This window comes from Eublepharis macularius, chromosome 6 (genome assembly GCF_028583425.1).
Source record: "Eublepharis macularius isolate TG4126 chromosome 6, MPM_Emac_v1.0, whole genome shotgun sequence".
Taxonomy (NCBI): domain Eukaryota; kingdom Metazoa; phylum Chordata; class Lepidosauria; order Squamata; family Eublepharidae; genus Eublepharis; species Eublepharis macularius.
Genome location: NC_072795.1, coordinates 126,796,266 through 126,820,968, shown reverse-complemented (window position 1 = coordinate 126,820,968; position 24,703 = coordinate 126,796,266). Strand labels below are relative to the sequence as shown.

General features: G+C 45.6%; 1 protein-coding gene across 2 annotated transcripts; it reads left to right on the top strand.

Annotated features, from left to right (window-relative positions):
* Positions 1-1,110: 1,110 nt before the first annotated feature.
* Positions 1,111-24,242, top strand: CUEDC2 (CUE domain containing 2). 2 transcript variants are annotated; one of them, XM_054983656.1, is made up of 10 exons: positions 1,135-1,190; positions 10,048-10,223; positions 11,355-11,429; positions 13,349-13,492; positions 14,158-14,219; positions 16,453-16,589; positions 19,507-19,680; positions 20,359-20,420; positions 23,214-23,274; positions 24,096-24,242. In XM_054983656.1, the coding sequence occupies exons 3-10, from the start codon at positions 11,362-11,364 to the stop codon at positions 24,240-24,242; spliced, it is 855 nt and encodes a 284-aa protein (XP_054839631.1). In that variant the 5' UTR covers positions 1,135-1,190; positions 10,048-10,223; positions 11,355-11,361. The 2 variants fall into 2 exon arrangements, with proteins under 2 accessions (XP_054839630.1, XP_054839631.1); XM_054983655.1 differs by lacking the exon at positions 10,048-10,223 and having other exon boundaries at positions 1,111-1,190.
* The last annotated feature ends 461 nt before the right edge of the window (positions 24,243-24,703 follow it).

The window sequence follows — 24,703 nt, the reverse complement described above, 5'->3', positions numbered from 1 at the left end:
GCTCCTTTACAACATACCTCTATTTTTATTTACCGCCTTGAGATGCAAGAGGGGCCAGCAACCAAGCGCCCCCTCCCCTCCTCACAACTCAACGCCTCAGAGCTACTGAACCTAAGGCTGCCAATCTCCAGGTAGTGGCTGGAGATCTCCTGGAATTACAACCGGTCTCCAGGCCACAGAGATCAGTTCACCTGGAGAAAATGGCTACTTTGGGGGGTAGACTCTGGAATTATGCCATGCCAAGGTCCTTTCTCTCCCCAAACCCCACTTTCTCCAGGTTTCTCCCCCCAAATCTCCAAGAATTTCCCAACTTGGAGCTGGCAACCCTAACTGAACCAGTACACAGGCATTCGAGCACCATGTTTCTACCCTGCACTTCTAGGGTTGCCAGCTCCAAGTTGGGAGATTCCTGGCGATCTGGGGGGGGTGGAACTTGGAGAAAGTGAGGTTTGGAGAGGGAAAAGACCTTGGCATGGCATAATTCCATAGAGTGCACCCCCAAAGCAGCCAATTTCTCCAGGTGAACTGATCTCTGTGGCCTGGAGACCAGTTGTAATTCCGGAAGATCTCCAGCCACTACCTGGAAACTGGCAATCCTATGCACTTGCCCCAAGGTCGAGCTGCAGGGGCGCCTTTTCTCCATTTTATTCCCACCAGAACCATCCTGTAAGGGTGACAAATTCCGTGGGGCCAATTCAGACGTGCGTTGGAGGTTCCGTGTGAGCAGAGCCGGGCGGTACCAAACGAGGGCCCTCCCCCACGAATCCCAAACTCCTCCCCCTGCTCTGAAAATTAAGTTTTAGTCAACCGCTAGGCGCGCCACGATGCGCCCCCACGCACGTCGGAATCGCCCTCTCGGGGATTCCCGCCCACCCAGACCAGCCTCGGCACTAACGGCCTCAAACTCAGCTGGCCCCGCCCCCTCCTCATCCCCGGATGTTGCAGAGGCGCTCCGCCCCTTCAAAAAGTCACCCGGCGCGGCTTTTTTTTTTAATTTGACCCTTCCCGCTCACCCTAGTTTAGCCTCAAGTTTGACGGTAATGGCGGGGCCGATCTAGCCCCCGCCAACTCTATGGAGGGGAGGGAGGGAGGGAACGAAGGGAGGGAGGTGGCCAGCCGGGCCTCACGTGACGCCTTCAAGCGCTCCAGGCGGGACGGCGAAGAAGAGGCCGTGGCGGGACTGAGGGCAGGTGAGGCGGGCAGCCTTTCCCCCTTCCCTGGAGTCCTAGCCTGGCCCCTTCGCAGCTGGCCAGTGACGGGTTTGAGGGGTGGGTCGGCGGGGCCGGGAGTGCCTCTGGGCATGTGCAGAGGGCGCTCTGCCGACCTGAGGGGCTTGTTTGTGTTCCTGAGGTTCAGACTGGGGGGGAATGACTGGAGCTAGGGAGGGTTGCCAGCCTCCAGGTGGGGCCAGGAGAGGCCCCAGATTTACAGCCAGTATACAGACTGCAGAGGTCGGTTCCCTGGAGGAAGTGGCAGCTTCAGTAGGTAGACTCTGTGGCATTATATACCCAACCCTACCCTCCACCCCCAAAACCTGGGATTTCCCACCCCGAATAAGGGATTTGGACATTAGGAAAAAGAAAGCTTCTCTTTGTAACATAGCGTAAGAAAAAAAATGGAAAAAATTATACCTATATTTGTCGTGGAGAAAATCAGAACCCTTCTTTTAGCTAATACTGTCTTCTCTTTGCTTTGTTTGCTTTGTTATTCTTTGTTTGTTAGTTGTTATATTTGGCTATTTTTTGTATAGATGTCTTTTTGCTATTTTATTATTTTCTTTATATAAAACTTAATTTTTTAAAAGGGGGGGGGATGGAATTTTCCAATCTGGAGACGGCAACACAAAGGACAGCTGGGCTGACTTCACCGTCTTGATACGCCGGCATCTTCTTGTAGCACCTGCCAGCTTTAAATTTTGTCCCCGTGGAAGGTTTTGTGGGCTAAAAGTCCACTTCACCAGTTGCGATGGCTTGGGTCTTCATATTGCAGACATTTCATGTAGGAATTATTGGGCAGGGAAGACATCAGGGTCAGAAGTGCATGAAATGCAGGAAGGGCAGGATGAAATTTAATTATGTAAAATTCAAATCTAATCATGGTTTGCATCTGTATTTTTCTTGATTAGGCTTGAATTTTACATAATTAAATTTCACTTTGTCCTTCCTGCTTTGGGTAGCTCCCTGACCCTGCTGAGTGTCCCCCCTGCTTAAAATTGACTGCATGGAGACAATTCAATTACAGAATCTGAGAAAGTAGGCTGTAGTTCATGAAAACTTAACACTGAAACAAAATTGAAGTACCACAAAATTACACTGATCAACTGCCCTGGAATTATGCACAGTCTTGGTATGCCTTCCCAGCTCAGATTGACAGCTCAGAGGGCCTTTTTAATAGCTATGGGCCATGCCAAAATTTAGCAGACTCCTGGTGTAGACATAAAAACAAACTTTTTTGCATATTGGACTGCTGTTTAAAAGCAGGACCGGAACCCAACGGTTCTATTCACAGCAGCTATTGTGTCTGCAGTTTATGAGAAAGAACTTAATTTTATTTTTAAATTTAATTTAATATCATCCAGTTGTGACGATGCATTTTCCTACTATTTTAAAAGTTACTGTCACTTAAATATGCTTAAGACCAGGTGGTCCTGTCGCCCAATACAACAGATGATGGTTGTAAGTCAAGTAGGCCCAGCTGAGCTTGGTGGAACTTCCTTCAACCCTAACACAGTTAGGGTTGCATTGTTAGTCTACTTAGCAATGTTTTTAACAGCCTTCTTGTGGTATGACGGTTTAAATCCATTAATTGACTCATTGGCCTGAAGGTCATCCAGTTTTACATGATCTCAGTGGTTCGGGCTAGTCTGATCTTGTCATATCTCAGAAGCTAAGAGAGTCACCCCTATTAGTACTTGGATTGGAGACCACCAAAGAAGTCCAGAGAGATCCTGGTAATAGCTTTGAAAACCTTGCTTTGAAAACCTCATTGGGGTCACTGTAATTCAGCTGTGACTTGACAGCACCTTCAGTTTTACTGAATCATAGGGTTGGAAGGTACTTCTAGGGTCATTTAGTCCAACCCCCTGCATAATGCAGGAAATTCACAAATACCTCCCCTCCCCACACCCTCTGTGACCCCTGCTCCATGCCCAGAAGATGGCAAAACTCCTGCCCCTTCCAATGAATGTGTCTGGCCTTAATTGTAGGGCTGCCAGAGAGAGAGTTAGAATTGAGAAGTTATCCAAAGGTACCTCCTTAATTTCAGGAAAGGCATCCAGTCTTTAGTAAGCGTAACTGATAGGTTTGGGTAGTGGCTGCTAACTTTGAGTATTCAGGTAGGGATGATTTTATAATTTATAAATAATAATTTATAATAATAAATGTTTACTGGTGGTCCTTGGCCCTAAGGAAGCCCGCCTCGCTTCAACCAGGGCCAGGGCCTTTTCAGTCCTGGCCCCAGCCTGGTGGAACGCTCTGTCAATGGAGACTCGGGCCCAGCGGGACATATTATCGTTCCGCTGGGCCTGTAAGACAGAGCTGTTCCGCCAGGCGTTCGGTGGTTGAAGGGGGCGGTGCCATGTCGGCCTCCCACCTTTGGGGTGGGGGAGGGTTCTCCCCACCATTGCACTTGATTAATTTATTTCATTATTGTTTTGTATATTGATTTTAGTATTGGTTTTTTTTTAATCAATTTTAAACTGTTCACCGCCCAGAGCCCCTGGGATGGGCGGTATATAAATTGAAATATAAATAAATAATTTGACATTAACTGTAGAGATATGCAGACCTCCTGGTCCCCAATTATTTGTAAATTTGTGGCACTGAGCACCCATAAAAACTCTTTTCGAAAATATTCAGGGTTATCAATTTGATTCATTCAGAATTTAATTTCCAGTATTACCTTTTTCCTAACTTTTTAACCAGCCAGAGTTGTGGCTTTAATATCAGTTCATGTAGGGGGTAATCAAATGGTAATATCTGTTTGCAAATATTATGCAAATCATATGGCTGTTTCAAGGCAAAGAGCATGCTAGACCTGTGTTTTTCTGGTCAGCTGGCTACTTTAAAATTATGTCTTCTTCTTTCAGGCATACTCGGCTGACTTCCACAGGCACATCTTTGTCATAGTATACATACGGGTTGTGAATTCTACACCCAGTCATTTCTAACTCTGTGACTACCACTCTAGATTTTATAGCTGGAATAAAACTGGATGTTGTCAAGAGATTTTTATGCAGACTACATAATTTGCACCAGTTGTTCTCCGGGTATGTGGGGGCGGGCGGAGGTTGAAAACCTGGTGTTCAGCATTTCTGAAGGTCAGAGGACTCGTAGAAAAGTAACAGTAAGAGAATGAGTACAGACAAATTGTAGCAAAGGCACTGGTTAATATCTCTAGAAAGAAGGTGGTAAGAAAAATGTCCAGGGAAATAAGCAGTATTTTAGAAAAAAAGTGTGTTAGGGCAGTGAGTCCCAACCCCAAAAGTGGGTTGTGAAGCCTCTGAAAGTGGGTCTTCGGCCTTTGCGGTTTTGTTGATTTGTGCATGCTCTGTTTTTTATAGTGGTCCTCAGACCAAGTAACTTTGGACTTGAAGGTCATAATTCCAAGAATGTCAGGGTGGATTTGATTTAAATCACTAGTCAGTAAGACTAGATTTAAATCATGGTTTTCTATATAAAGACTCATTCTTTTCTACATAAAGACTCCTCACTCTTAGCTTCTTGTGCAGATCTATTCTGTTCCCAGCAATCTTCTATTCATTGAATTTTTTTGAAACTTAGCACTTAAGAGGTAAGGGGTTGGTTCTGTGTACAAAGATTTGCAAAGTAACAGTGGGATTAAGGTCTTTTTCCCAACTGTGTATGTTTCTTTTATAACCATTTTGCTGTGAAGAAGAGACGTGATCTCTGCAGACACAAATTCACAGTTTTGAGAACTGTAAAACCAAGCATCTGTGATAACATCTTCTAGATAGAAAAATGGCCTGATAATTTTACAGAAACCTCTGGAAGAGCATGACATTGTGAATGGATTCATGGAATTCATTTATCAAAAAAATAAAAATTGCATGAATATACAGCTTCATGCTACATAATTAAAAACTAATCTTTACTTCATGATGATAACCTTTGGACTATAATGTATCTTAAATAGAAAACTATCTTTAGATTTTTCCTCAAAAAACATTTTATTAAAAAAATCTGATTTAAATTTTTAAAAATCCGATTTTTAATTTTTTTTAAAAAAAATCATTGATTTTTATCCACACCACTGTGTTAGGAAAAGGAACAAGATGGGAAATTGTACATTTTAGGGAACATTGAGGGGGGTGGTACCATATAACATATTTTGTCATGCTAATGGCCCAGGCTAGGCCAATCTTGTCATATCTTAGAAGCTAAGCAGAGTCAGCTGTGGTTAGTACTTGGATGGGAAACCACTAGAGGTGGGCACGGTCTGAAAAACGGACTTAAATTTGTCAGTCTGGCCCGGTTCATGGGACTCGCCTTTTTCATTTGGGCCAGTCTGTCGGTTCGTGGCCTACGAGTCCAGACATCCTGGCTCCGGTTGACCAATTCCCTAAGCAACAGAGGGGACTTCTGCAGACCTTCTGTAGCCCTTAAAAATTTGATACGCAGCTCTGCCAGAGAGCTCCCATTCTTCTCTATGTGAACAATTAATTCCCTAGGCAACAGAGGAGTGGACATTCTGCAGCCATGGGAACACCAGTCTTAGCCCTCAAAACTTTGATAGGCAGCTCTGCCTGCCAGCCAGAGAGCTCCCATTCTGCTCTATATGAGCAAGGAGCAAGAATTAATTCCCTAGGCAACAGCTGGGAAGGTGTCTGTGTGGTGAGTGAGGGCGCTCTTCCTCCACCCTTTTCTGTTTGATTTTGCTTCATTGCAACTTTTTGGTGCTGCAAACCAATGCAAGTCAATTGGCATTTGTGACTCCTATCTAGTGAAAGTTTCCTGGGGGTGGCCCAGGACTTTGGAGGTCTGTAACTCGGACCTCCGAAATGCAATCTTGGCCAAACTTGGAGGGTGGCTGGAAGAGAGCCTGCTGAAGCCTTGCTGCGAGTTTGGCATCTCTGAGTGCGAAGGGGGTGGTCCTAGGGCCCCCAGAAGTGACGGACCACAGACCGACAAACTGGTCCGTGAATGGGCTGGTCCATGAAAAGTTCGTGGCCTTTTCCTGGTCCGTGCCCACCTCTAGAAACCACCAAGGAAATCCAGGGTCTCTGTGCAGAGGCAGGCAGTAGCAAAGCACAGCTTTGTAAACCCTACAGCAGGGGTGGGCAATTGTTTTGGCTCGGGGGCTACTTTGTGGGAGCGGAGGTTAGTGGAGGGCCGCACCTTTTAAAGTGATTGCATTCATTAGTTAACTTTGCATTTCAGAAAAAGTATAAATTGTATCATAAAAATCAATAAATATAAATTAAATAAAATAGTGGTAGTTTTATTCAATTTATTGTGCTAATTTCATACGAGATGAATCTTCGGTCGTGCACGGGAAGGAAATTCTGGTGCAAGGCAGATTTTTCTGACTGTCTTGGCGGGCCACAAAAAACTCTGTAGCGGGCCGCATGTGGCCCGTGGGCCGCAATTTGCCCACCCCTGCCCTACAGGATCGCCATAAACCTGCTGCAACTTGACAGCACTTTACACACACCATTGTATTATAGAAAGGTTTGTTCCTGAGCTTTTTTTGGTAAACATACACATCTTCTGTTTCTGTTTTGAGGTCAAGTAACCCTCCTTCCTTATGGTGATGGTTTCCATTCTTATTGTCCCTGACTGGTGAAATCAGTGGCTGAAAGGAATGCTTGAGGGCAGCCAAGCACTCACCTCTGATACTTCGTATGTTTCTCATTAGAATTTTTTTAAGTATACTTAAGAAATATACTGACTTGCGCTATTTTATGTGCCCTAACCTGGATGGCCCAGACTAGCCCACTCCTGCTGGTTCTGGGAAGCCAAGTAGGGTCGGTCCTGGTTAGCATTGGATGGGAGACCATCAAGGAAGTCCAAGTCACTGCGCAGAGGCAGGCAATGGCAAACTGCCTCTGTTCATCTCTTGCTTTGAAAACCCTATGGGGTCACCTTAAGTCAGCTGCAACTTGACAGCACTTTACACACACACACCCTGTTTTATGCATTGTTAGAGTGATCCTCGTGTTGTGATAAATAAATGTTAGGTTTTTATAAGCTGCCAGATGCCATGCTAGTTGCCTTATTTCCCAGGACTAGAATCTCTTTTCAGATGGCATTTGCACACTCAAGTTAGCTGTATAAGCAACTCAGTAAAAGACACACACAGACCCCTGAAAGATTCCAGGACAACCCATCTCCCTAAATATTGTATCCCTGTTTGTTATTTTCCTATGCTGCAATTCCACTAACATAAGCCACGTGACATGAATCAAAAGACCACGTCCCCAATTCCATGACAACCATATCTCTTTGTGTTTTATCTTCCAAGTTTGTCTGCAATTTTTATTTTTGCTTTTAGGGGGTTGGGAGTGGTATTGGTGATTCTGGAGGACAGGGTCAGTGAAAAGAAGCAGTACTCTTACAAGGGAAGAGTTAACAAGAAGAGGTCAGTCACAAGAAGTATCTTGGTAACTACTATATGGGTCATGAAACAGTGGCAGCTTTGTTGATTCCAAAGGTTAGAAGTAGACGTGTATAGGATCAGCGCAGACTGATGTGGGCATTTGAACGTTTCTTACAGAATTACTCATACGGCAAAATTGTGGCATACTAATTTCCACACATCTCGTACAACAGTTTGTAATACATGCAATCAGGGCATCAGTAAAATAAAAGTAGGGCAAGAACCCTTTCACCAAGTTTTAAGGGAAATAACATCATGTCTATGAGGTATGATGGTAGGGGAACAAAAGGGGTTAAGTAACAACCTAAGAGTGTGAGTGTGTGTGTGTGTGTGTATTAAATATTAAAAAGTATTTATTATAGATGTGCACCAATGTGAATAAAAACAAGTTTAAAACATAAGGCCTGAATGGCAGGCTACATATATATACTAAAACTTGCTAGAACATCTCAAGATACAGATGATGGTACAGTGCAGTGACCAACACAAATAGACCAAGGTACAGTACAGAACTGGCCAGACGCGTTTCGGCCCTTAGGCCTTCCTCAGTGGTCAATTGTAAACAATTTATGATCAAACACGCGCACACGTATGGAAACCAATCATGCAACGCTCCCGGTGTTTTATCCAGAGCTGTAACAAAAGAAGAAGGGGGGAGGGAGATTTTTTAATATAATATAGTCCATTCTAAAGTGCTAGAATTATTCTAGGTTAAAATACTGGATCAAAATTTACCTCTAGTATTGTGTGATAAACTGCAAATATTGCAGTGGAGCCAGGACTGCATTCACAGAATGCTCTTCATTTATTGTTACACTCTAAAAAAAAAAATGTATCAAATTATAAAATTATTCCCCAACATGCTCTTAATTACCCCCTAGGTTCTCCAACCCCAATCCCAAACCCACCTGAGGCTTGGTTTCCAATGTATAGGAGTGTGTTACATCAGTCTGCAGTAAAGATACAATGGCACTTTAACCTAAAAAAGTTCAGCTATATGAAAAGGTGTAAGGGATGGTGGTAGGACCACAAGCTCCCTGGGAAGCACATGTTTTCAATCCCAGTCTATCAGCAGGCAATTTTCAGACCAGTTTTCAGTGCAACCGTATGTGTCCACAGAGTAACTTTTACAGTTATTCCTGAAGATGCAATCTTTTTTTTCTGAAAGCCACGCATTTTGTCTTTACCTGAAGAGTCCATGTGCTTCCTATGAATTGCAGAGGGTAAAAAGGGAGGGGGGGGGAGGATGAACAGCTGAACAGTTTGACTTGTTCTGTCTTTGTGCAAGGACAGAAAAATGGCCCAGTCGCCTCCTTTCTCTGTCCGTGGTTGTTCACATGCAAATTGACCAGCTTTCCCTACAGTCTGGCATGGCCAGCCATTGGTTGGGGGTCCGGGGGGGGGGGCGTGGTGTTTCACCCACTCCTAGAAATTCTTCGCCTCCACCTCTGGCTTGCCCTGAGCAGCTTGGCTGCACTGCATCTTTCCTTCCCTGGCCTCCTGACCTGCTTCCTCACTTGCCCTCCGCTCAGCGACAATCTGCTGTCCTGCCTTCTGTGCCCCGTCAGGTACCCGTAGAATAAAGACCCGTACAGAATTTGAAAGGATGCTTGCTCGGTGGAGCAGATGAACATAATGTACGGATACTTCATTCCGATAAACTATATGAAGTTAGGATGGGGGGGATTGGGGGGAATGAAGCTATACATGATGTTGCTTAGTTATTTGCAATCGTTATTATTGGTTTCATTCATAGTCCGCATTTCTCATTGGGACTCAAGGTGGATTGCAAATATGGTCAGAACTCTTCAGTCAATTAATGAGCAAAGTACTCAGGCCTTAAATATGTGGTTCAGTTAAGAGATGGCAGCAGGGGTGATGCATGGAGACATCCATTCAATGGGCTATGTTCTGCAGCATGTTATGAAATCTACCAACCTAGCTATGGAAATAAGCTCCATATTGCAAGCCAGTGTGTGGTAGCCAAGGGGCCTTTTCCTGTTTTGCTTTGTGTGAAAAGTCCTTCCCAAAGCAACTTTGAAAGGAAAAATAAACAATAGAATAAATATTATGTATGTATTTAGAAAACATATATTCTGCCTGTCCAGAGACTTGCATGAGAACTGGTGGTTTATATTTTTATACACAGAGAGTGGGGTGAAGCTTGTAGTTTTGGGACTGGTTAGTAGTTATTAGACTGACTGGCTGTTTAGAAAACAGCAACATTATGATCTGTAGGCCTACAGCAGAACCATAGATAAAATTATCTCCCATAGCAATTAGACAGGTCAAGTTCAACTCACAATTTTGGGAGTATTACAAAGGTGTCCAAAGAAAAAGAGATGGGGTAAAAGGCATCCGTTATATCTGTTCACAACTTCCATCTGATAAAGAGATCCTAATAATATGTATTTTTATTTGCAAACGCAGGTAATCTTCTCCTTCTCCAAACAAACGGTCACCATTTCCTGCTGCTTCCAGCTTTGACAGCAGCTAATGACAGGACCGGCACTAGCAGGGAGTAAGGCTGAGGATCTGTCCCAACTGCTCCCCGGTGGCCTAGCACCTCTGGGTGCCACCAGCCTTGGTCAACAAGCCCAAAACTGGTAGGGAGATTTAGCCAGACTGGATCATCTCGTGCTCCCTGGCTTGCTCCAGCTAAACGTGTTTGCAGCCAAGGACTTTTAAAACGTGTGGAAGCACCAGAGGCAATTGACAGTTGCAGGGGAGACACAAATAGAATTGGGGAGAGGATTGGGAAAGACCTGGATCAGTGCTTTCTCGTCTTTTTATTGGCAGTTTACTGTATCTTCCCAAAAGACAGAGGGTTTAAAAAAAAAAAAGCAAAGAGATTGTGCAAATTTCTCATTATGAAGTTCCTTTAGAAACAAGTTTCGTCAAATCTGCTCTTAGTTTCCAGATTCATATGCATTGTTGAGCTTTCTTGGCAAAACAATAGCAGAACGGAATCTATTCTCAGGCTGATCCATGTTCTTCGCTGCCTCACCATCCAATATGGTGGTTCCTTAATAAAATTACTCTGAACCTTCATCAGTTTGCCTGACTGATGCTTGCCTGCTCACTCTGCCAACGACAGCCTCATATAATCTTACAATAAACGGAAGCCCGGAAGCCTTTCCGAACCTCTGCAAAGCCCCCATTCCCGAGGGACCCCTACAAATAAGTGCACATATCTGTCATTTTCTCACCTTAACCCCTTCTGTAAGGTGGACAGCAAGAGGCTTAAACAGTCCCTTCCCCTGGTGGGAGGGATTAGTGAGTAGAGCCAGTGTTGCCCTTGCCAAAGTCAAAGTACGATTTTAAAAAAGAAAGTCAGCTTTTCAGGGAGAAGCAGAGCCTCATCCCTCACTCCTGATTGCTACTAGTCTGATACATCGGCTGAACTCTCCAGTAGAAGCCGTGGGCCCGAGGCCGTTGCCCTCCCAATGGAGAATTACCTGGGGTAATTTACGTTTTATGGTTTGGGGAGGATTACAGCAGGAGGAAACAGCAATGGCTCATCTCAGTGCAGGGAGGATACAGAAGGGAAACTGCACCTTTGTTCCGGCAGCGCAAAGCCATCCATGGGGGTCTTTATGGTAGGCAGATGGGGCACCACAGTCTCGCAGAGGGGTGAGCAGAGCTTCAGTTTTGCAGGCTCCCCCTTGTGCCCTCAGTTCCGTGCTCTTCTGAACAACATTCTGAAGATGTGTTTGTGTTTTTTTTTTCCTTACCAGAAAGGAAATGGAAAGAATAATCCAAGATGACTTGACCGTCTTCATCCAGTCCCATATCCCAGCCGCTGACTTAAGGTAAGTTATGTTTCACAGTTGGGGGAATTCTTTTATTCCTCAGTGTACCAATATGAGGTTCCCCTCTTCTTAGTCTGAATAACTGACCAAGACTTCAAATCTAGTGAGCTCAGAAGTAAAGTTTATTTTCCAATAAACTTGATGCACAAGACAGACAGCAAAAGTGCATACCAGAATTTGGTAGCACTCACTTTTTTATACTTTTCAGAAGGAAAAGATACAAGTAAACCATTTTGCTTACGGAATAAGAAATTATTACATGAAGTGTAAACAGTCAAGTGAATATATAAACTCTTCAAGAGTTACATGATGTTTAGATATGATGGATTGACAGATTAAATACATATCTGCTGTGGGTCGAATAGTATAAACAAAATCCTAAGACTCCAGTGATATGTAGACATATCTGAGAGAGGATATACCTAAGGCTGAGAGAGAAGGGCAGTAAGGGGGGAAAATCCAAGCCCTTATTCACTCAAGGATTAATATGTTTGCTAAGTTCAGTTTGGGCTTTATCTTGTACTGACTAAGCACAGGAAGAACATAGTAAAATGAAATAAGAGATACAAAGTGTGTGTGTGAGTGCATGTTGATTTGATACACTTCAGTTACTCCAGAGCATAGAAAAATGGGAGACATAGAGAAAGAACAGGATACTCCAGAATTCCCTCACATTCTCCTTTTAAACAAGCCCACAGCAGAATATGTGACGTTTTCTCAAAGAAAATATGATGTGGGGTTTTACCAGGAATGCTGAATCTATGTTCCACAGTGGACTGAGCTGTATTAACCTTCCAATACATTTACAGTGAAATCCTAAGCAGAGTTACTCCAGTTTAAGCCCATTGATTTCAGTGAGCTTAGGCTGGAGTAACTCTGCTTAGGCTTTCACTGTTAAAATGCTTTTTCGGCCTGTTGAATCCTCAGGCCCCGTATCTCTGCCTTGGTTCCAGAGCTGTCTTGGTGGCTCCTAAAAAGTTTCTGGACTGAAACCACACAGTGGATTCTTTTCAACGGGAGGACTTCTTTCTCCTGTAGAGCCAACCTTTATCTCAGGTGTATTTGCAAAAGGCCATGCATGACATTTGACATATCATTTTTTAAATTTGGGCTTGTTTTCAGCGGCTAGAACAAAATCAAAGAATGGTGTGTGGGGTGGGGTGTGTTATTACAAAGGCAGCTTCCACACACATTGGATAATGCACTTTCAATGCTCTTTAGCGACCATTTGGAACTGGGTTTTCGTGCGTGAAACAAAAAATCCACTTCCAAAGGATCGCTCGAGGACATTGAAAGCGCATTATTCAACGTGTGTGAAAACTGCCTTAGTTTTAGTTTGAGATTTGTCAGATGGTTATGTGTCATTAATCGTCATTTCAAACTGAATTAATTCGCTGTTATTTGCTTTGACTGCCTGGGGCTGGAAAAAAATATGAATGTTAAATAGGTGATTGAAGAAGTGAGTCTGTAGAAAGTGTTGGGCTTGTTCTCTGCAGGGTACTCCGGTCTGTGTCCAAAGGCCTTCTTAGCTTCCATCTGTGGCTCTCCTGATGTCCAGAGACTTTGGGTACCACTAAAGGCCAGATTGGTAAATGAAAAATGACAAACTCTATCATCAAAGCGTCTGTTGCTGGTTTACATTTTGTACCAAAGCAAAACCCCTTTTCTAGTTCTGAATCCAGAATTGTAGACGTGACTAGATGAAAAAGGTTATTTTAAAAATCTCATTTATGTCTTACTGTGTCAGCTCTTTTATCCCGCTTTTCTGAACCACAGAAATAGTTTATCCATGCGAGTCAGTTCCTAAAGATTTTTTTTTAACACCGCAACTCACCTCCAAAGTTGCTGTGGATTCTTGCCCCACAGCCAGTAGAACTGCTGGTCTCCTTTCTATCCCCGTTTGCTCTCTGTGCTTCCAGTGGGATGGATGAAGTGTTCTTCTCTTACGTGACGAGCGTTCTGGAAGACCTCGGGTCCCCCGATTCAGCGGAAGAGAACTTTGACATGGACACTTTCGTTGAAATGATGGAAGCCTATGTCCCGGGCTTTGCAGACATCAACAGGTGTGTGTTTAAAGATAGGTTCCCACCTGGTGCTGGGGCCACAATCCTGCAATCTGACTGAAAGGCCACTGAACGGGGAGCTTCTTATTTCCACAGCTGGGTTGACTGGCCCCAATGCATCATTCTGTATTTAGGGGGGGGGGGCTCGCTGTATGACGGCACACGACTTCCACAAGTTGGACACTTCAGCCCCCTTATGGCAAAGCTTCACTCTGTCCCAGTCCCAGGAGATACGAACTTGTTAGATAATAGGCGTACTGTCCCTGGAAAAGGTCTTCTGTCCATGTGTCCTCCTGGTCTTGCTTATTAAAGTTTTTTTTCCTCAAGTTTCTCGGCCACTTATTTACCCAGAACTCTGCTCCCTAACACCAGCATTGTCACTGAAATCTCCCCAAATGTTGGCAAGATTTCAAAGAGCAAGCTGTAAATAAAGCAGTCAGTAGTGAATTTGACCCCATCAGCTTCTGTTGCACTGAACTGCGTGATTCCTGTGAAAGCCCAAATCTTTAGAATCTTTCGGAATAATTAGCAGGACATTCCTGGTTTTCCTCACCCAACGCTGTCCTAGGCAAGGTAGAGGAATGGATAGGAAAGGGGGCCTGCCCACCGCCAAAGCATCAAAAGTTGGTCTCGTGCTGTGATAACAAACCATTCTTTTCTTACAGTGGTCAAGTTTGTGAAATGATGTTTTCCCTCTCGGAAAGACTCCGCAAAGCTCACAACAAACGTAAGCCATACGATGAACACTTTGAGCACAAGGAGCTGTTGGCCACGAAGGCTAAATGAGGTGCCAGTCTTGACCCAGACTGGCAGAGAGGGAGCAAATGCCAGCATGATTCAGGGGAGGCTGATGTTCAAGAGCCCTGTGGTTGCAGCAGCGCAAATAAATAGTACACTGAGAGACCACAGGAAAACCACACGGGCTGTGCAGAGTTGTGGTTGCGGTCTAACTCCTGCCCTGTACCCCCAGTCCATCAAAAAACGTATTAAAATTTCAGTACAGCCACCAGTAGCCCACTTCTTCACCTATCCCATGGGGATGCCCCATTCCTTTCTTTCTTTAAAAAAAAAAAAGCCAGAGAGCCCCGATACTCTTTAGAAAGCAAACTTGGCAACGTGGGGCACAGGCAGACCGAGTGTGAATGATCTGCACTTCGAAGTTTGAAGTGATCAGAGAGAATGGAAATCAGCATTCACGTGGCATCAAAAAGCAGAAATTTCTGGAAATAACTCAGGGCAGCCAGATCAGTACAAGAGGTTGCCTGCTGGATGGGATCAGTGGTCCTTCATATGCAGCATCCCGTCTTGTGCTGGAGGGCCAACTTCTGTGACGCTGCCTCCTAGCACTGGTTTTGGGAGGCTGACTACCTCTGAACGTGGAGGTTCCCTTAACTCACCATGGCTAGTAACTGCTTATAGACCTATCCTCCATCAATCCGTCTTTTTAAGCCTTCTGTGAAGGTCGCCATCCTTATGTCCACTGGAAGTGAATTCCACAGTTTAATGACAGTTTAAATACACATACTAACACACAACACCAAGAACAGGGCCAATAAGTTATTGTGAGTATGCCAGACAAAACAAAAAAAGTCTTCACCTGCTGGTGTAAGACAGCAATAGAGAGGGACCGATCGATCTCCCTGGGGAGGGCGTGCCCGAGATTTGGTGTCATGCCCAAGAAAGCCACCCATCTAGCCTCATACGGCAGGGGTAACCAAGGCAGGGCCTCTGGAGTGACCGGGTAGGTACATAGGAGAGAAGGTAGCCCTTAAAATAGGCTGGTCCCAAGCTGTGTAGAGCTTTAAAGGATTGAACCTGGGCCCTTCTGCATGCAAAGCAGAGGCTCTTCCGCTGAGCCATGGCCCCTTTTGAAACTTGGTGTAAATGAAATGGAAACACCGAGGAGTCAGGCAGCTACAAAACACCGAGTCATCACAGGCCATTCCATGGTCTCTGCGGAGTTTTCCAGTCGCAAGCTTTTGTGATGCCGATGTGGCCCTTGGAAATGTAGGGTTGGGTCCTATAGCTTTTAGGGCAGAAGTTCTGATTTTTCACCCTGCCTGATGGTTATTGCAGTCTACTGCATTGTTCTTCTATTGCTATAAAAAGTAGAGCTTGGCTCTAGGGGGGACCTGGGTTCAAGTTACCCCTCCGTAACAGCCTCCTTGTGCTGATCTGTGCAAGTGCCTGCCACTTAACCTCAAGGCTCCATCTTTACAATGGAAATACCCCTGGCTTACATCACAGGGTAAGCCAGTCATCCCCAGGACGGTGCCTGTGGGTGCCATGGCACTCCTCAATGTGTTCCCTGGCACCCACTTTCTGCCTTCGCAAATTAGAGCCAATTCCTGGCTTTCCTCGGAACAGAAGATGCTCTAGAGGAGCCCAGGAGGCACCATCCCCTCTGCATCTGCAGGAGGCACATATTTGGAAACAGCTGCCTCCTCCAGAGGAGTATGTTGAGCTGGGGTCCTCGGTGGTCTCATCATGGGCCCCAACTCCGATGCCAGCCATTTTGTGATCGGCCTTCTTAATAAACCGCTTTGAAGGATAAAAGTGCTGCATAAAGGAATCGAGGGATTTTCCCCTTATTGCTTTCATTTATCGCTGACAACCTGGCAGTACAATGGGGTGGAATGACGACTTGCCTTACCAGTTTTCTGCCTCTGTGTCGTATTTAAATGAAGCAGAAACTTTTCTCCACCAACTAGCCACAGCCTTTCAATAAAAATGACAGGAGTAGGTTAGCTTAGCGTTCATTCATGTCGGATTCAGGCTGGTTCATCTAAAACAAGGTTAACTTTAGATGGAAGGGAGAGGGGAAATAGACAGCCATCCATGCCTCTCCACTTGCTTTCCTTTCCTGGCATTGCAAAGTTAGTCTTTTTTACAATGGCACTGGCCGAGCAGCTGCCCCACCCAAATGCCATTGATACATAAATGTGTTTTGTTTCTTTAAGAAACCACTCCTCAGAACCCTGTGCAGAACAGGAGCTGTTTGCCTTCTGAAGCACTGATCACCACAAAGAAAGAGGGCGCGGGCACCTCTGAAGATGACAGGCTGTCATATTCACCAGTAGGGGGAGCTCTGGCTCAGGTAAGTAACCACAGGTGCCTGTACTGACTTCTCTAGCTGATGTTCTGATAAGTTCTTTGTGGAATTCCCGTCTACTGCGCCATGACATCACAGCTGATTGCATCCTTGATTCCATTCCATGTGAGTTTGGGGTGGGAGCATAAAATTCACATTTTACAAATGGGAAAGTTGAGATTCATCCCTTTGGTAGCATATGGCTGTGCTGTTGTAGACGTCCAAATTGAAAGTAGGAAAGAGTCCAGTGGCACCTTTAAGACTAACCAACTTTACTGTAGAATAAGCTTTCGAGAACCACAGATCTCTTCGTCAGATGCAAATGGAAAGTGGCTGTGCGCTGGCAGCCTGGCTGGTGTGGGGCAGGATGAAGGCCCCATGCTAGTGAAAGATTAGGAATGTAATATGAATCTGAATTTTTTGGAGGTTTGCCCCCCCCCCTTTTTTTTTTTTTAAACAAATGTGATTTAACTGAATCTTATACTCGGGGCTTTTTTCTGGGAAAAGAGGTAGTGGAACTCAGTGGGTTGTCCTGGGGGGAAATGGTCACATGGCTGGTTGGCCCCGCCCCCTGATCTCCAGACAGAGGGGAGTTGAGATTGCCCTCGCGGAGGGCAATCTCAACTCCCCTCTGTCTGGAGGTCAGGGGGTGGGGCCACCAGCCATGTGACCATTTTCAAGAGGTTCCGGAACTCCGTTCCCCCGCGTTCCCCCTGAAAAAAAGCCCTGCTTATACTTGGGAAGGCCCCGTATCGTGCTTTCATCAGATTAATACTCAGGGATCGATACAGTGACAGATTCAATACTGTGGCTTTGGACATAGTTTGAGAAGTCCATTGTTGATAATTTAATCTGAAGTTAGAGGGCCAGTTTACAAATGACCCAGACATAGTTTGTGTATGCCTGGGCACAGGAGACCCCCCCCCCTTCCTCCCCTGGGCTTGTGGTCTTTAATGAGTCTGGTGTTTGAGGAGGTGCCACAGCCGTGACTGATCACTGCAAAAAAAAAAGTGTTAGTGGATCCCTTGAGCAGCAAGACCGACTTGTGCTGCTGGCCTGGACTTGTGCTGAGGCTTGCTCTCACCTCCGATAAACACACGCCCCTATCAGCCTTTAGTCTTATAAATACTACGCTAAGCGATTGATAGATTTTTATGAATGTGTCATCACAGAATGACTGGGTAATTGTAGCTAATTAACTGCTCCACTGACTGTTAAATTGATTCCCATGCTTACTGAGTTCATATAACAGATTATTTTTCATACAGGTATTTTGAATTGGGTTGAATCTGGTTGAAAAGATGGGCAGTTGTATCCTATGACTGCCTTCTGACAGGTCATTCTCCAGTGGAGAAAAACTCTCTTCATCAGAGGAAGAATGTCACAGGGTCTCCAACCCATAATTCATCATGTATAATAAAGGGAAAAATACAAAATCTAGTTACTGCATATCCCCGATTTTGATCTTCCATCAGTGGATCTCAAACACCCCCTCCCTTTATTCTTTGAGCTGCTTTGTTGTTTTGTGAAAGTAGGGAGGGAGGGAGGGTTGCCCCAATTAAATCATGCTTTTCTAGTCGAACATAAAATAGAAAAATGTCTTTTTAAGGGCTAGAAGCTGTGTTAGCAAATTTAAGGCAAAAGATGTTCTAGGAAAAAAATTAAAAATCTGGGTTACGACCAGGGACAGATCTAGGGTTGCTGGCACCCAGGGCAACCCATTTCCAGCTCCTCATGCGCACAGCATGCGTGCGCTCCTGGCGCTGCGTGATGACATCACAGAAGTGATGTCATCACACAGGGAGGAGCGTGCCACCTGCACAGCTTGCCGGCTGCCCCGGTGTGCTACGGAGTTGGCAGAGGCCACATGAGCGCTTGGGAAGCCACCCGTGCCATTCACCTGCCCCGCAGGACGGGGCACACAGCAAGCCAGCCGCCCCCTGTCCTGCAGGGCAGGTGAATGGCACAGGTGGCCTCCCAGCCCCCCACGCTGCCGGCTGCGTGCTCCTGGTGGCTGGCAGCTGCACCTGGCACACTCTGATGGCGCCAGTCGCAGACTACCCCCTGCCCCCCCCCCCCCGTCAATCCACCCCTGGTTACAACAGGACTCAAGAATGATCTTTCAAAGAAATAGAACTGGGACAAGAGAACAAGAACCAAAGGCATTGAGCCAGTAAGTTGTCTGAATAAACCCAGGAGCTGGGAAATGTCTGAAAAATAATACACAGTAAGCCAGAAATGATTCCTAGAGAGGGAATAAAGTTTTCCTCACCTGCACCATTCCCTTCGATTGGGGGAGGTAGGCACAGAAGCATCCATGCTCTTAGCTTGCTAGAACGAAACCCCCTCAGATGACCGATTTTGGGAGGGGGGGGTCCATGTACCCAACGGATGGTCCCGTTCATTTTATTTTACATAGCTATAATAGCTGAAAGAGGACACAAGGGGACTGTTTTATGCCTCTTGGATGGAATATTAATCATCGTTATGAGAGAACAGGTGACTTAGTCTGGATTTTTTTTAATGAACACAGGAGTTGCATGAGGTTTATTTTATTTACATTGCAGCACCAGTTGCTGCCTACGATCCAACTGGGAGCTCTTAAAGACTCTTAAGACACAGGTCTTAAAACTACACACAGGTCAAATCATATCCTGCCATTTTGCACTGCTACAAAACGTGTAGGCAACCATTTCCAAGTTCCGTTGCCGAATTGTGCATTTGTACCTTATGCCCTCCCTCTCCAGTCACTACACTGCCCCACTCTGCCCCTTGAAAATGAACGTTCCCATTGCTTGGCTTAAGTAATCCTTCATTTAAGTCTCAAAAGGCTCCCATTCTTGAAAGACACTCCAAGGAGATCTCGCCAGTAGGTCCCTCCACTGCTTGCCGGGCTAACGCTGCACCTGTCTTTCCTGGCTAGGAATCTGGAGGTGAACTGGTCAGTGCTGTGGACATGATGCTGGAGATGTTCCCAGCATGCACTGTGAGCCAAGCCAGGAAGGCTTTGGGCATGGCCCTGGGTAATCTGGAAGAGGCAGCCCAGCTGCTCCTGGAGGAGAAGATACAGTTTGACTCTGCAGGCCCTACTGCACAGGTATGGTACCTGGTATGAACTGGCAGGGCTGGGCCAGGGCAGAGAACACTGCTATGGTGCTGCAACAAAGATAAAAAAGGGCTCCGTCTTCCCCATACACAGCAGACGTAAAAAGATTAGTGGCAGTTGATTAGCAAATGTATTTTCTGTACTCAGACCCCTGCAATCGTGCAAAGGGGAGTGTTTTAGGTTGGTGGCACAACAGAAAGTTTTCTGCTGTGTTGTGAATTCAGAAGCAAACCTAACTTAAACTGGGTTCCTTTGGAAGAGATGTTGATATCCATGCTTAGCTGCTTTGGCTACGTCCAATGAGAGATGGCTTTGAGGTTCAGGGTGGGGCTTGAATGCCAAGTGTGGGAATGGGTACAGAGAGCTATATATACACACACTTCCAGTTTAAGATAGGAAATCCATTAATCTCTGGTTAAGACTAGCCCAGCAGGAAAAAGAAAAGGCACATATGGTGAGTAGGGAAGGCCATGACTGGCAAAGCATGCCGTAAATTTGGCGCTGCAAGAACACTATTGACTATGCTAGTGTCCAAGCATAGGAAAAAAACCGTCTTCTTAAATCCTCTTAAATTGTGAATTTTCAATTACTTAGGGTTCTCTGTGTTCCAGGTGAGTAAGAAACAGATCACTTGACTTCTACATATCCTATCGTGCTTTCTAATTCCAGGACATTTCGAGACCTGAAAAGTCACCCAAGCAAGATGACTGCAAGCAATTTATCTTACAGAAGTAAGTAATAAACCACAAAAATCCATGCATATTTGCACCCAGCTCTACCTTTCAGTGGAAAATGTTTAACCGGTTTAGGCTAGATTGCAGCCGTGCCTTTCTTGAAGAATGTTGATCTACCCACAGTAATTCAAGCTTTAACAATATCCAGGCTAGGCTATTCCGATGTGCTCTTTTTGAAAAGGGGAACAGCAGTTGGTCCAGAATGCAGCCACAAAAATGTTAACGGGGGCAGGTCATTCAAGATGCATAATGCCAGTTCTGTGACTGCATTGTGTACCAGTTGGTTTCTGGGCCCAGCTCAAAGTGCAGATTTTAACCGCTGGAGTTCTAAGCAGTCTGCATGCTAAGGCACCCAAAAGAATTCCTGCTCCATTATGAACTTACCAGTAGAGGTGGGCACGAAGAGCAATACGAACAAAAAAAAGCCAGAACAGCCCGATCAGTTGTTCGTGAGGCCCCGTTCCCGACGAACGTGTTTGTTCCAAGCCGTTTGTGGTGTTCATCAGCCGTTCATCAAGCCAGACAGTCTGGCGCGTTTCAATCAATTCCCTTGGTAACAGTAGGCACGGACTTTCTGAACTCTGTCTGAACTCCTGTTGCCCTGGAAACCCGAATCTAAGCCCAGGGGCACTCCACCCCCCCCCCCCCACTCAGCCACTTGTTAGGGAAAACCCTGACAAGGGCTGATTGCAGCCTGCCCGGGGTTTAAATTTCCCTTTCCCTGCTGCTGCGCAGCGCAGGAAGACGGACATTTAAATCCCCCACTCAGCTGCTTGTCAGGGAAACCCCTAGCAAGCGGCTGAGTGCAGCCCCGCCCCCGCCCCCCCCACTCAGCCGCTTGTCAGGGGGTTTCCTGACAAAGTCTCCCCCCCCCCCACTCCCTCCAGCCGGCTGGAAGGAGGGAGACTTTGAAGGGAAGGAGGTTCCCCAACCGTTTGCAAACGGTGCAGGGAACTTTCTTCCCTTCCGAGTCTCTCCCCCTCCCTCACGAACAGCGAACCACGAACATGTTCACGAACAGGGTCATGTTTGTGGTTGGTTGTGATTCCCTGTTCATGGATGACAATGAACATTGTGTTCGGGTTTTTTTCCTGTTCGTGCCCACCTCTACTTACCAGTAAGCTCACATCCTCCTCAGAGGCCCTGCCCATTTGTGTGAAGGACAGTAAATAGTTTTGTGCTTCACAGCCTTTTCCACAGCGTTTGTTATTGTTGTGAATTAATATATTTATGTATCACTATTCCCTTCATTCAGCTTACAAAAGCATATTCCAAAAAAATGTGTAGAAACAATTCAAATAAGCAGCTGAAAACGTTAAAAAAAAAGCACAAAGAATTTACTGTCTCCACGCACGCGCTCCCAAGCAAGTAACCGTCTATTTCCAGCAGAGGTGCTCTTGAACCGTACTGCTTTGCAGTACCTTCAGAAACAAGCTGCTGGGATCGATTCCAAGATGGTGGGACTGACTTCTAAGGGAGATCAATCTGGCTCCTTCCTTGTTAACCATCAGACAAAGGTGGTACTCCTTTTTAAAGAGTGTTTGAGTTATTTTTTTTTAAACCAAGTTGCAGGAAGTATTTTAATAAAAGAATAAAAACCAGGTGGCTGTGGGTAGTTCCTTAGCATTTCACCTCAGCTTTCCCCCTCTTGTAAAATGAGAAAAAAAGGAACTCCTTGACAGTTTTGCTACAAAGAATGGTTTTAAAGAGATTTTAAGCTGATAAAAAAGCCGTGGAAGTAATCTCAGCATTGGAGCATCACTGCTGGTGTCATCCTAACGATACTGAGTTCTGACCACTGCAGTTGGCAAATGTGGCAGGAGTCAGAGGAGAAGAAACAAAATGGGGTCAAGGGAGCAAGAAAAGGCTAGGATGACATGTGCTGAGCCTAGAGGCAAAGGAGGAGGGGATAGGTTGATAGTCTAATTTTAATTATCATAAAGGAAGCCTGAAGGATTGCAGAGTCTCAAACGGTGTTTGCTTGCAGTGGGCGTTCAGGAAACTTGAGGATGCGGAAGATCCTTCAAACTAAACCTGAAGGAAATATGAATGACAAAATTCTAGTCTGCAGTATTTGAGTTTTGCAGTTCTTAGCACAAATGGAAAAGTTGAAATACAGCAGCCATTTTCAAGGACTGGTCAGATTCCAAAAAGCTGGACTAGAACTTTCATGTTTGAGTTTTCAAATGTAATGGATGTTAAATTCAAGATACAACTCATTTACTTTTGGTTACAGCCACACGTAGAATCATAGGGTTGGGAGGGACCTCTAGGGTCATCAACCCCCTGCGCAATGCAGGAAATTCACGTCTTGTCTTCATTCCCCTTCTACTCACACCCTAGAGAAAGAACAGCAGCCTTCCAGGAAGTGGGGCTTCCCTCTGGCCTCTGAAGTTTAATAGAGCACAGGAACTGGCAGCATCGCCTGTGGCAAAGCCGTCTCAAAAATAACAAGTTTTGTTAGCCGCACTTCCTCCCATCAAAGATGGTCAAAAAATAAATTTTAGATAAATGCAGCTCTTCAATGGAAAGGCTCGCCCTTTTTTAACCTCAGCCAGGGGGATGCAGAGCTGCCTCTGCCATTTTGCTATGTGAAAGACGACAAAATTATCGCTGACAAGTGAGCCTTGGGGGGCTGAAACTGGCACCTGCAGGTTCAGTGCGGGCGGAAAAGAGGAGCGTTCTCAAGTGCAACAGGCCAGGCCTTCCCTGGGGGGCTCGACCTCACTAGGAAGCCTTGTGCGGACTCGGAGGTCGTTCGCTCTGTATTGTTTCCTGTCTGTGTTGCAGGTACATGATGGTAGACAGCGAAGAGGATCAGAAGACGCACAAGCCGGCCCCACCAAAGGAGGTGAGCAGCACAAGCCCATCTCCAAGCAGAGACTTGTCACCATCTAGCCTCCAAACCATTATTTGATGCAGCCTCAGATTTAGAAGGGAAAAGATACCCAGAGAGTACAGTTTGTACGTACAACCTGAAGTGGGCTGCACGTCTATATGGGGACGACAGCAGTTTTCCTGTTTATTGTAGGGGTGTAAAAAGTTTCATACACGCTTGACAGCTGGCCTAAAACATCGCTGCCTTTGACCTCCCAAATCAAAGCCCCGTTTAACAGAGATTATTTCTCCAGTACCAGGAGCTGGATAGGGATCACTAGTTGGTTCTAACACAGGCAGCGTTTTGTCAAGGGAGCACACAGATCTCTCAGCCAGAATCCCTCCAGCCAGCCTGTGGCAGCTTACCCCTTGCTAAATACATTGCGGCTCGCAGAGAAACCACCTTGACGGGCACACTTAAGAGCTGGGTAAATTCATAGTTTTGAGCATGTCTCTTGTTTCGGGTGGCCAGCAGCACAGAATGGACAACTAGCAGCCCTCCGCTCAGGATAGTTAATTCTCCTCCACCTCTGCCTTCTGTGGGACTGAATCATTCAATCAGAATTCATGCAGAACTGCAGCAGAATTACCCAGCAGAAGCAGCATGGCAACCTGACATCCAGTAAACCATGCAGAGTTGCGGCAGCCAGCCTCCAACCAGGGAACGGCTGCTTTGGCTCAGCATCTTTTAATTTCTTGCAACACCGAGCTTAAGAACGACTCAAGTGAACATGATCTGGGGGGCAAAAGTCTACAGTTTAGCAAGCCACCTCAGTTTCCTTTCCTTCTTTCCAGGCTCCCAAGAAATTGATTCGCTACATTGATAACCAGGTAGTCAGCACCAAAGGGGAGCGATACAAGGACATCAAGAAGCCAGAGAGTGAAGAGATGAAGAGAACTTACATCAACCTCAAACCAGCCAGAAAGTATAAATTCCACTGACTGGGTTCTGGTACTCGCGCCGTACCTTTTCCTCAAACATCTGCAAGCATCTTCTGCGGTAACTACTGAAAAGAGCTGGAACTCCTCCTGCTTACTAATCTGGAGATCCCCAGTTCAGGGGGAACCGTGTGCGCAACCCCAAAGGCTGACAATCAGTGTACCATCACAGGACGCGCTGCAGGGGTTCGAGAAGACGCTGCTGCTCCCCTGGGCTCTTTTTCCTTGCTAACAAGGATTTAAGGTAGCAGGTGTTTTGTTATTTCCTAATAAGCCTTTTTAAATCTGCATAATGAAGTCGTGGTCACATAGTAGAGAGTAAAAACTAACCTCTGTGACTGTACAATGGAAGTACACTTGCCTCTGGAGCCAGCTACTACGCAGGCTTTGAATACACATCTGGTAATTTCATAAACACACCCCATTCCTGCCAGTAGATTCAAGAAAATCCTGCATGGGGAAAT

Excerpts from the sequence above, each read along its gene's own strand:
- CUEDC2 (XM_054983655.1), top strand. The coding sequence starts at position 11,362 with ATGGAAAGAATAATCCAAGATGACTTGACCGTCTTCATCCAGTCCCAT. Across the intron at positions 11,430-13,348 it reads ATCCCAGCCGCTGACTTAAG|TGGGATGGATGAAGTGTTCT; the intron begins GTAAGTTATGTT and ends CTGTGCTTCCAG. Across the intron at positions 14,220-16,452 it reads CCGCAAAGCTCACAACAAAC|AAACCACTCCTCAGAACCCT; the intron begins GTAAGCCATACG and ends TGTTTCTTTAAG.